This window comes from Protopterus annectens, chromosome 8.part0 (genome assembly GCF_019279795.1).
Source record: "Protopterus annectens isolate FY-2018-M chromosome 8.part0, PAN1.0, whole genome shotgun sequence".
Classification (NCBI taxonomy): domain Eukaryota; kingdom Metazoa; phylum Chordata; order Ceratodontiformes; family Protopteridae; genus Protopterus; species Protopterus annectens.
The window spans coordinates 1931766826-1931780036 of NC_056741.1; the positions used below are offsets into that span (position 1 = coordinate 1931766826).

At 41.1% G+C, this 13211-nt stretch overlaps 1 protein-coding gene across 3 annotated transcripts in view; it reads left to right on the forward strand.

Moving 5' to 3' along the window:
* Window positions 1–13211, forward strand: part of LOC122809734 — a gene marked incomplete at its 5' end in the record, with an annotated part of 455767 nt that overhangs the window by 56091 nt on the left and 386465 nt on the right. For all 3 annotated transcript variants that reach the window (XM_044081441.1, XM_044081442.1, XM_044081443.1), the window contains 1 exon segment: window positions 7689–7768. In XM_044081441.1, the coding sequence (XP_043937376.1) occupies window positions 7689–7768 (80 nt within the window).

Below are 13211 nucleotides of genomic sequence, written 5' to 3' on the forward strand. Positions count from 1 at the left end.
GTGATAGTTTGCAGTATCCATTCCGGCACCCCCTTTGTGGTGTGGGACCACTGTTGCTGTACACCGCTCTTTGGGTACATATCCTGTGGTAGGACTGATACTGCACAGTAATGATATTTGATATTCCATTCTTCTTACAGTACTTGTTGGACACAACCCAGGACACCATCTGGTACCATTCATGCTGTGTGCTGTGCTTTGCGGATGCTGGCTGTTACCTCAGCATCTGCAATGTCGGGGGGCCAGCACTCTCCTGGGATAGATATTTGGCAGTTAGGTGCTGGTGGGGAGTTTGCAAATAATCTGTTAGGCATGATGTTGGCAATGTGTGTGGGTTTGGTGTATTGTTTGTGATATTAGAGTGCTGCAGAGCATATCTGTGGATTATCACCATGGTTCCTACCATCAGGTAGAACAGCTGTGTAATAATCCTTTGTGTGCTGCACAATTTGTATCATCATAGGTTCATACTAGGCTATCTGCCCTGGCCTTGTTTGAGCACGGACAGACTGTGTGTGGGTCTCAACACCCCTTGCAATGTGCATATTATGCCCACGTAGGGTTTACTTTCGTAGATGTGACACAGGGATGGCCCCCAGTGTACACCTACTATCTCCCATGCACTTCAGCGGATTTCTCTTGTTGAGTTTGTGTGTGGAGCTCAGTCTATCATGGACTGGGATTCTGTTCCAGAGTGTCCTGAGCCTCTGGGTTATGGATTTGTCCCTCCAGCACATCCTGTTAATCTATGTGTAGAGGTTCAGATATCTCACTGTGGTGTGTCTGCTGGATTTGGGGTTTCTGCAGTGGAGCATGTCCATTCATTCTGGATTGGACATGGCCTTGTATATCAGGCATACATCACCTCTGTCTGTGCAGTATGCTTCTGAATTGGACTGTGGTTTCTTCAGCCAGGCTGCAGATGTCCAATGTTTGGACCCTTTATCCTGTTGGTGGGGTACATTTCTTTCTGACTGCTGCATGTGTAAGGTAAGGTACATGCGAACTGGGGCATAGTTGCCATGTATGGGCCTGATAAGGGAAGGGTATGGGGGCACAGTGACCTCTGTAGCTCTACATGTGCATCCTTTCATATTAAGGTTGGCAATATAGCAGGTCTTCATGGCCACCTTGGCAATGTGTGTGTCACATGACAGGTTACCGTCCACTTGTGTCCCTAGGTCCATGATTACTTCTTCCATACATAATGGATTGCCACCTATGTCATACTTTGTGTGTGCCTTGTTTGGTATTTGTTGGGACATTCATACTCTGAAGTGTCTTCAGGAAAGCTGGCTGGGGTACCTGGGTTTGTGTGTGGGGTCTGTAGCAGGCTTCAAACAGGTACACAGTTTGAGACAGTGTTACTTGCCCGTGGATAGTCCATGCTGCTTCTTGCTGTGGTACCAACCTGGGTGTGTGGTTATTCTTGATAATTACTGGTAGCCACACTCCTATTGTCGTGTGTTCCATGTTTTGGAGCTATAGAGCATGGTATGAGGCATAACCTGGTAGTATTAGGGTGCTCTTCTGGGCCTTGCCCAGGTTTCTGTTACAGAACACATATTACCATTCTCCATGCTGTGGTGGGTTTGGTCTGCATGCACCTTGCAGGTTAGACTTCTGGCATTGGGTAGCATTACGTCCAGGTTATTATCCCTTGTGCTACCTATGTTGGTGGGTTTGTGTTTCCAGACTTACCTATTCCAGGCACAGTGGGGGTAACAGCAACCTTTGCCAGTATCTACACAGCTAGGTGTGTTGGGTGCGTGCCATCCCTAGCAGGTGGGGCATCATGTCTTGCTCGGCATGTCAGCCCAGGCTGTCAGCCATGTGTTCCCCCTTGCTAACAGCAATACCTCAGCCATTTATTGTACTTAATCTTGTTGTCTTCATAGTGTGGCATCATGCTTGGTGAGGGTGAGAAGTTAGGTTGGGTCTTCATGTTTGCATATACTAGATGGTGTTACATTGCTTAACACATGGCAATCATGCCTCAGGTGGTGCTGCAAGGCTGCCTCTGTCGGATGCACGTACTACACTCCCTGTTACTATATGAGTGAGTCAGAGAGGGGTATCATTCCCAGGGTTCCTACTGAGCCAGTGTATGTGCTATGTGTTGCCTGTTTGCAGGGCCAGGGCATACTGGGCACGCCTCCTTCTGACTACTGGGGCAGGCTCAGGTTGTTCCTCCTCTGAGTCACGCTCTGCCTGTGATGGCTTTGGCAATGGTGGGGGGCTGTTTGTCCCGGCCCTATGCTGGTCCTGCTGCAGCTGTTTTCGCAGGATCATATTATGTAGCATAGCACATACCATGACAATTTGGGTACATGTAGTTGGTGAGTACTGCAAGGCTCCACCAAATCTGTCCAGGCACCGGAACCGTGACTTGAGCAGCCCAAACACACGCTCTATTACATTACATGTTTGTGCGTGTGCCTCATTATGGCGTTCCTGTTCAGGTGTGTGTGCGTTTCTGATGGGTGTCATCAGCCACTGCTCCAGTGCATAACCTGCATCCCCCACTAGGTGTCCATGTGGGATGTCCCCATTGGCAAATGTCTGGTACAGCTGCGTCAAATGCCAGATATGGGAATCATGGTAGCTCCCAGGGCAGCCAGCACACACATTCATTATCATGCCCTGGGCATCTCACACGACCTGGCAGTTGATGGAGGGGAAGCCCTTGCGGTTAATGTAGGCCCTACCCCGCTCACCAGCTGGTGCTTTGATGCGTATGTGCATGCAGTCTATTGCACCCACTACCTCAGGGTATTCCGCTATTTGCAGGAAGAGACTCATATTGCTGGCCAATACCTCATGGGCATTGGGGAATTATACATGATCACCGACATGTGCTGACATGGCATCCAGGAACTGGTGCAGTACCCTGGAGGCTGATGCCTGTGATATCCCCATCATATCACCAGTTGGTCTCTGGAAGGTACCTGTTGCTAGTATTCTTAGGCCAACACATACCTTGGTTTCCACTGGGATGGGTTCCCCTCTGTTGGTTCTGTGTGTGAGTCATGGCCTGCACAGCTCAACAATTTGCTGCAGGAGGTCTTTGTCCACTCTATAGCGCTCCACTATCTCCAGCTCATGTAACCCCTGGTAGGTGACCCTGGGCTTGTACACTCTTCTCCGTCTCCTCACTGTGGGTTGTCTGGCAGCAGTTCCATTGTCACCACCCTCAGCAAGTCTCCTATGTCTCCTTATGACAGCTATGGCAGCCCCTAGCATGTTTGGTCTGAGTGCAGCTTTTTCAGTTTTCACTTCTACTAGCTTACTCCTGTCTTGCTGTGTCTCTTGAGAGAAACATACTGCAATGCTGTTTGCAGTGTTTTAAGTGCTGGGCTGGGCTTGTATTCTGCCTGTGTAATTGCCTGCTTCTAACTGTTTTCACCTGCTACCTCTACAGGTATTCCCTGCTAGTTTCCTACTATTTCTTCTGCTTCCTTTTCCTCTCTGTTTCCTCAGGGGGAGCAGCACGCATACCAGCGAAAACACGCTCACAGTGGATACCACGCACGCACAAATGCTTACACAGACTAGAATCTGCTTATTCGGGTTAAAGCGCATGCACACCAGCGCAAATAGGTTTACAGACCTTTAAACAGACTCCTACATGCTTACTCTGTCTTACACGCACGCACTCTGTCTTACTCGCGGCTCCCAGCATGCACACGCGTGCATGCATGTACAGCAAGAAACTTTGGTGTTGGCCACAGTGTACACCTTCCATTTATTGACTTTCCCATGCTTATCTGTTGACACTCCTCTTTTTCTGCTGTGTGATTGATATGCTTCACATACCACTTTGCTCCAATGAGCTTTATTTCTTCCTGACATTCCCCTCTGTGATGTCACCTATCTCCTACTCTGTTACTCCCCCTTATCTAACTCTTACACTACACGGACTGTGCTCATTTGCTGTGTGACAGTGTGATTCACTATCCTACCATTCATTTACATAGGATTGCCTACTAATGCTTAGTTACATGTCTTACACTCAGCTTCCCCCCTTAGCAACCACTAGACGGTGGCCATGTTGTTTTTGGTCTGCTAGTCCCTGCATTGCAAATCCATGTATTACATAAAACCCACATTTGTGGGTTTCAATCCTTCATTTTTCAGTTTTATATAGCGTAGCCCATTTGCGCTGGGCTGCGCTGCGTTTAAACATCACCGATCTCCGAAAAAAAAAAATTTTTTTTTCATGTTTGCAATGGTTTACCATGCCAATGACCACATATTTGGCCATTGGTATGCTGTCTGTAACATTTGCACAGTTTATTTGGAGCTGTCATGGCTCCGTTGTGTTATTTGCAGTAACGTACTCAGTTGTCAACTGAGTACTTTTCTGCAACTAACACGACTCTTATACGGGCTGGTTTCAGCTTCATGGATCGCTTAATCTACCTCATTTGCATGCCTTTCGGCTGCAAGTGGGGTGATTAGCATATCCATGCCCTGCCCGTGTAAGAGTCGTTTTAGCTTTCTCTTACACAGGATTTCGGGCTGTTCCTGGATCGCGATGGCTGCATGGAGTCTTACACGGCTCTTAGACTCCGTGCAAGCCATCATGAATCCTGCCCAATGTAATCATACTGCCAAAACATCGAAATGGCCGCATTTCAAAGTTTGAACTGTGGGATCGCAGTACAGTGAAGATTGGGATATTTGCCCTTTCCTCACTGTATTACGATCTTGAAGTTGGAATATATATATAGCGGGGGGGGGCACAGTCCCCCACAATAAAAGTTTCTAAATGCAGCTATTTTGATGTTTCTGCCGTTCAATTGCGTTATCTTTCGATAACGTAATATGAACCCAGTGACTATACTGTAACATCTATGGTTATGTTAAATTGTCTGTACTGTTGTACTATCCTACTAAACCATACAATGACTACACTCAAACATCTATGGTTATGGTAAATTGTCTGTAGATCATAGTGTAAAGTGTGTGCTATATCTTTAAGAAGCATGCAAGGCTGTATGTGCAGGTATATAAAGTCCTCACACGTGCATCTCCTAGTGCCATTTTGAAAGAGCAGCCAGAAAGTGAGCATGCATGATCACAGTTGTTAATTTGTATATAAGTTACCCAAGTTAGAGTCAGACAGTCTTTATAGTGATGGGTTTATATAAAATAAAACTGGTTGAACAGGACTGTGAAGACTCTGTATTCATCTCCCAGATACAAAAGCTACATTGTCTATACTACTGTACTATCCTACTGCACCATAAGTCCTGCCGCATCCCTTACTAGGCTTTTGTTTTCCTTCATACACATTATAAGTAGTGTCTCTTGGCAATTTTTGTGGCTGCTTAATAATTATCATTAACAAAGTTTTCTTTTCTTTGATTCATTACGCTGAATCTCATAATCACTAAAAAGTGAAAAATATAATCAGTATATGTTCTACACAGTTATTTCACATGCACCTAGCTTATTACACCATGGAACATATTTGTTATTGCACAGTTTCATAATGAATCACTAATCTTTCGTGTACTGTTGTGCTAACTGACTTGCAGTCTGCTGTGCTTTTTCTATTGTTCATGCACTAAACCTTTGTTGTATAAACCTAATTTAGAAAAGGTGCTGTCATTAGAATGCTAAAGTGTCTGAACTAATCGAATACTTCTGTTGGATATTTTGTGTGTGCCATGTTTCCTGCTGTCATATTGTGTTTCGTTTTACTTAGAATTTTGTCCTTTGACAGCTGGTTTACTTGTTGGGTGATTGTGTACACAGTAAATAAAATATGCCTCTGAGAGCAAATATTCCTTTGTACAATAAAACAGTAGTGCAAGAAATAGCGGCAACAACAGAATAAAACACGGTCAAAGGAACCATTAAATTTAAAGTTTAATGAATAAAGTGGATGTAAACTTTAACAGTCATTAAAAATCGGTATGTATTTAAGGTTGATGCTGATTGTTTTATACAACAGCTAGTTTACTTGGCACACTGCTTACAATGCAGGGCATTCTATGTTGGTAAAACCAACAGAATGCTGAAAGACATGAGAAGGGAACATCTTTATAATATCCACATACATTCTATGAACAATGCTTATTCACAACATGTTATGAAAACAAATGAACAGCATACTTTCAAGTTTTTGGTTATGGATATTATGAGACCTAACGTATGTGACAGTGACATAAGAAATGTAACTGAGACTACAGAGGTGAGACGGATTATCAGGTTAAGGGCTGACCAGTTTAAGGGGTTGAATGAGAAGGCCCCTCAAAACCTATTTTGAAAGGACGAAGTCTAAGGAATTAATAGATTGTTTTATTATGTCACTTATTTGTTGCATGTTTTATATTTATCTTTTATATGTATTTTTATGTTATTCTCATATTTTGGATTATGATTTTTTAGCTTGAAAGTTTAAATTTGTATGTGTTTAGTTAATTGTTTTAATACTACGTCTGTGTGCAACCTAGTGCTGATTGGTCAGAATTCATTTGAAATGTTGTGTGTATATATATATATATATATATATATATATATATATATATATATGTTAATCAGGATGATTTTATGGTCTGATGAAGCTGCGGTGAAAGTGCTTACCAATTTTTTAATTATTTTTAAAGTTGAGATCCACTTTATTCATTAAACTTTAAATTTCATGGTTCCTTTGACCATGTTTTATTCCGTTGTTGCTGCTATTTCTTATACTTAACCATTATACAATGTTATGCCATGACACAGACATCTGACATACTGTACTGTTTATTGATTTGCAGTCTACTGTGCTTTTTTATTTTTCTCATATTAAGAATCATTGTTAAGTACAACTAATTATTAGAGAGAAAATAGTGTTAGTAGAGTAATGTAACAGGCAGCATTGAAGTGTGTCGTCTTTTAAAAGATGTTTTTTTGCATTTTTTGTTACTTACAGAGAGATATTATGGAGCCACTTGCGTATTCCTCCACCAATGTAGGAAACAGTTGTTACCCGTAAGGAGAATGTCAATCCTCCAAATTGTCCATAATTGTGTATACTGTGTGTGAGTGAATGTGTGGGCATGTGTCCCGTGGCAGACTGGCATCTTGTCCAGAACTGGTTTCTCTGCATTCTACCCACTGAGTGCTGTGATATATTGTGGCTCCTCTGTAAGCCTGAGTTGTAGAGCAGATTATTAAGAAAGAAATGAATAAAATTAATTTATTAATACAGCATTGAAGTGCATGTTTCTAGCTTCTCTTTGTTTGGCACCATTGTCCCTTGAGTTTCACTGAAAGTGAGCTATGAACAGTTGGACTGTTCCAGTGAACAAAGCAATGAAACAAATACAAATGTCCTGGTAGAAAATCCCCTATGATATTCAAGGCTCCCTGATAATATGCTTTTAAGATCAAAGCTATATAAATAAATTATAAGTAAGCAAAATAAAAAATGATTTTGGAAAGTGTTCTTTTGTACCATTTTTTTAATTCTTCTGAAGTTTTTTTACAGTGTACAAAAAACTTTTCTGTTGAAAATTAATCGGTAAAACTAAAATGAACATAATTCTCAGTTAAAAAATGATGCTTCCTCAAGATTTATGTCTGTCATAGTTCCTTTAAGTTTGGAATACCACAAAAATTAAAGACGTGGGCATGATAGTTAGTATTACTTCTGTTTATAACCGTGTGATGTCTTTTTTTCTTTCTTTTTTCAGAAAGACTGCGAGTTTTATGTTTTAATTCAGCAGTTCAGAATACTGCCAATGGAAAGTAACATCATCACCACCCCCTTTTGGTAAGAAGCAGTAACAAAAGTCGTGAGAGTAAACGAGGATAATATATATTCAGCATATTAATCACTGTTGCAGTAGCCCCGGTTTATGGGTAGATTACCCTAGCTTGTTGCATTTCGAAGATGGAAGGAGAAGATTGCAGGAGCCCCATGAGAATAGTCATAGCAAAGCTTGACCTTAACCTAGGGAAGGAATCAAGCTTACAGTGCTTTGTAAAAGTATGTACAGAGGACCAAGTAACAGCTTCTAGAATACGTCTAAAATCCTACCCTTTACAAAAAGCCGCAGATGAAACCAAGTCCCTTGTACAGTTGGCCTTGACCGTGCCTGGAATAGTTTATTTATGGTGAGTATAAAAAAGATAATAGCTTTAGATAACCTTTGGAAAATAGTTTGTTTTGACACCTTCCAAACACCCAAGCTATCAGGCAGCTTGAGCTGAGTGGACTAAAAGGCAAGTTTGGGTGCCCAGCTCTTCAGAACTTTACTGCTGCCAAAAACTATGCCCCTCACAGATGTTCGAGGTTCAGTGGTTAGCTTGGTGCTATTCCTTCACTGGGCAGATAGTTTTCTTTGGGGGAAAATCTTATATTTTATAAATATTGTTTTGTGTTTTATCATTTTTCTCTTAAAGAAAGTGTTGTTAAAGCCAGGAGTTTGTGTTTTAACAGACTATCACAAGACTGTATCATACTGTTAAACAGGAGCTCTCCTTTTGTCCCATCAGTTTAAACAAAGTGGTTTTCTAGTGTGTTTTTCTGTGAAAAAAATGACTTTTAAATACTTTCAGTTTTTACTGTCATTTGCTGTTTGTCTGTGAGAAAGAGGTACAATTTTTGGCTTGACTGTGGAACAAATTATCGCTCCCATGGTCGGTCCTTTTTCTAACCACAAAAAGAAAAAAATTAAGCAAATAGCCTTTGTTTCCACAGCAGACTAGCAATTTGCCCTGGCAGCAGGTAGGTAACTCTGCCTTGACCATTTGTTGTACCTCAGACTACACAGACCCCTCTAGTGTAGCACCCACAGCCGCTACAGACAGGGGGTTAGCCACATTCTCTGCAGCTTTTGGGGTCCCCTTAGTGGGCAGGGGAGCGCCATTCTTGTTGGTCCTGGGAGAGGGAATAGGAAAGGAGTCTCTGTTGTGTCATAATGCTGTGCTCATTCCTGGGGAAGCTACTGCTGTCATTCGTAACACAGTTGGCCCCAGGTTTCCTGTCAAAAAGAAACTTAAAACCAAGCACATATCTACTCCTCATCAAATTCATTTAGGTATTAGTAGTGTACTGGGTTTAGCTCAGGATTTAATTCAGGCTAGTGATTCTTCTTGTAAAGTAGTTTGGTGAGATGGACATATACTGGTTTTCTCCTCAGATTTCTGATTCAGACTTAGAAGAGGATTACTTGGCTGCATTCTCAGTATCTTCCCAGATGATGTTAAAAATGAGATTTTAGATTCCCCTTTAGATAGAGATTAAGTGATAGAGATTAAGTGTTTGGCCCCTCTGCTGCAGAGGTGTTCAGAAAGTGTGATGAAAGGTGTAAGTTGATCCAGGGAATCTCTTAGATTTTCAGCCCTCCTTTTCCAAATTTTCTAAGAGAGTCTCTAACTCCTTATCCAGTTTTGGCAAAAAGCAGAATAAACAATCACAACAAAATACAGGTAAATAGATGTTTAAGAAGAAATGGCAAGGTTCTTCCAAAACGAAGCCTCAAACCTCCCAAAACCAAGGACAGTCTGTCATGTCTGAATGACTGTTCAGGAAACCTTGAGGCTCCCTCCCATCCTGACCCCTTTTTTTCTTCCCGAATGTCTGACTCTCCATTCTTCTGTGATGCAACAGATAGTTTCAGACAAATGGGTTCTGAAGATAATTCATCAAGGTTACAGATGGCAGTTGGAGGAAATTCTTCTTTTCTAGGGGGTAGTTCCTCATCCTCCATGTCAGGCTGTCTTGTTTCCACCAGTTCTTCTTTACATGTTGTCCCAAGGAGGGATAGAACCAGTTCCTCCTTTGCAGGTGGGGAAGGATTATTGATACCAAAGAAAAAAAGAAAATGCTTGGAAACCAGTTCTGGATCTTTCTTTCCTAAACCTGTTTGTGATAGTGCCCAAATTCAAAATGATGCCACTTAACATCCTTTTAGCTCTTTTTCCTCTTTCAAGTTTCTTGGTAAGTCTATATTTAAAAGATGTTTATCATATCCTTCTTCATCCAGTCTAGATGTTTCTTAAGGTTTTGTGTGTCTAAATCACATTATCAGTTATCTGCCTTACCATTTGGACTGTCTGCTGCACCAAGAGTGTTCACAAAGTGTCTAGCTCCAGTTATAGCTCATTGCAGGCTACAGAGTATTCACATTTTTCCATATTTAGATGACTTACTCATCTTTGCTGAGTCTTTTTCAGTGTGTCAGGAATCTCTTTCTCGCTTGAGAGATCTCTTACACAAGCTGGGATTCAAAAGAATATTCAAAAGTCTTTCTTGACTTCTTCACACAAGATTAAGCTCCTAGGATGTCAGTTAGACACCTCAGTTCAAAGAAATTTTTTTCCCCACAGGAAATAGAACTGTAGCTAGATCTGTGTCTAAGGTTTTCCGTTCAAACTTCAGTCATTTCGAAGGAATACCTCAGGATTTTGAGTCCTATAGCTTCTATGATTCTTATGTTACCCCCTTGCAAGACTCCACATGAGAAAGATACAGTGGTATCTGAAGTTTCTGTGGTCCCAGCATCAACATCATTTGTCTTTTCAAATCCCAGTACTGGGGTTTTTCAGAAGAGAAATAATTTGGTGGAGACAACAGATATACTTAAATCCAGATCTTCCCTTCTCCCCCCCTGTTCCAAAGCAGTCAGTCACCACATATGCCTTGCAACTTACTTGAGGAGCAGTTTCAGTAGGGATAAAAGTGCAGGGTGTGTGGGACTCCAAAGACAGATGCTTGCCCAGATCAAGGCATTCAAATCTCTGAATTATCTTTGGTCCCTGGGAACTCATCAAGTTGTTACAGATAATGCCACAATCGCGGTACCTCAAGTTGGGGAAACCAGGTTGCACCCCACCCCTTTGCAGATCAGCCACGTTTGCTTGGGATATAGCTTCACAACACCATCTTACTTCATTCTGTCAGAGCAAAATTGTGTGATAGACAAGCTGAGCAGAATCAGGGCAGACCCTCACGAATGGAAACTAGATCGAGTGGGGGGGGGGGTCTTTCAAAATTTGATCCATCTGTGCAGAGTTCCTCAAGTACACATCTTCACCTTGTCTCTGAACAACCAACTGCCAAGATTCTGTTCCAGGACTCCATGCAAGAAAGCCTGGAAGACAGATGACTTTTCTTTTTCTTGGACAAGAATGTTCCTGTATGCTTTTTCACATTTTCCAGTAATATAAAGGATAGTGCTAAAGATTCAGAACAAATCCTCTATGATCATTGTGGAGAGTCCCTTCTGGCCCAGCCATCTTTTGGAAATGGGCAGAGGCAATTACCACAAGCTTTCTTACAAACTGGATCTACTCACACAACAACAGGGGTATTTAATACACCACAATACCAATTATCTTTAATTGACTGCCTGGATGATGGGGTCATAACTCCTTTTAGTCACTTGTTTACTGAGGCTGTGCAGCTTGTACTAATGGCGACAAGGAAGCCCGCTACTAGAAAATCATATATTAGCAAATGGAAAAGGTTTTCTAGTTGGTGCCAACAACATAATCAGTACCCATTTAGGGCTAGTTGTTTTCTGGATTTGCAGTATTTGTGAGATTTACTATCCTATGTCCTTTCTTATTCCTGTGTCAGGGTTCAAATAGCAGCCATTTCAGCATGTCTGCCCATGGATCCTCCTTTTTTATTTGCAGTCTTATGTCACAATGTTTTTGGAAGAGGTTTTGCTCAGGAGGCCTCCAAGTAAACCAGTGGCTCCTTCGTTGGGATCTTAAGTTTGTGTTGGAGTTGTTAACACTTGTATATTTGAACCAACTAACCTGGCTGACTGGAGATTCTTAACACAAAAAGCAGTTTTAAGAACTAGTCTTTCTTTTATGCCAAAAGTGGAATCTGAGTTTACTTTCAGCCAAACTTTCCATCTCCCCATTTTGTTTCCTGAACCTAAAAATGAGGGAGAAAGAATATTCCATACCTTGGGTGTCCACAAACAACTCCGGTACAATCTTGACAGAACTAAATCTTTCAGATCTTTGGATCAATTGTTCATTTCTTGTGTAGGTAAAAAAAGGGACAACCTGTGTCAAAACAGAGTATTTCCATGTGGTTGCTTAAGGCTATTACCCTTTATTATATTCAGTATAGCATAACTATTCCAAGCACTGTCAAGGCCCATTCTACTAGGGCCTTGGATTCATTTATGGCTTTTTGTAAAGGGATGGATTCTAGAAGCTGCTACTTGGTCCTCTGTACACAATTTTACAAAACATTGTAAGCTTGATTATTACTGTAGGTTCAGGTCAGGCTTTGCTAGGACCATTCTCCAGAGCTTATCTAAACAATCCTGTCTTGGTTCGTGATTTGCTGTGGAGTTGACTGGTAATAAAAGTTTTATTTGAATATATATTTTATTTTTTATGACTGTTTTTCACTGTTTGTAGAAAGGAAGGGATAGCTTGCTGAGAAGAAGATTTACTTTTATTTATATTTTATTTTAACTTTAATTTTCACTGTTGGTTGTTAGAAAGGAAGACGTTTTAGACAGACAAGTTCTAGCCATCCCGAGTGGCCTAGTCAGCTATAAATACACCTACTGCAGAGAGGACAATCTGGAGCTTTTCTAAACAATCCTATCTCAGTTTGTGATTTATTGATCTTTACTTTAAAAGAAGTGCGACTGAGAGAGATAGTGAGCAGAAGATACTGCTTGCATTTGTGACGTAAAGGGATTACAGCTTTTGTACCGTACTTACTTTATTACTTGTGTGATTTTTCTCTTAGAAGGTGATTTAAGTTCTCTTTGAATTCTGTTGTTACTGATTTTGACTATTCTTTTTTTTTGTATAATTTTTTATTTGATTGAATTTGAATATGGATTCCTTAAATGAGCATGCCATTAATTATTTGCAAAAGCACAAATATACAGTGTAATAAATGCTATGCATATTTAAAGGTAACCCCTGATGACGCTGGTGATCTGTGCTCCTCATGTCAAAAGTTGGATGATTTGCTTACCATTATTAGAAATAAATCTAGACTTACTGATGATGACTGCACTTGTGTAATTGGCACGGCTTGGAGAACTGCTGTTACATATATTATTGAGTCGACTGATGAGATAAATAATGTTAGGCAAAGAGCAAACAGAATACATTTAGGCAAGGAAGTGTCTGTTGTCTGTAAAGATTATTCAACCCCTATGAAACAAGATGATGTCCCTGACAACTGTGAAATTCTGGATGGAAGTATTCAGCAGGCTGAGGAT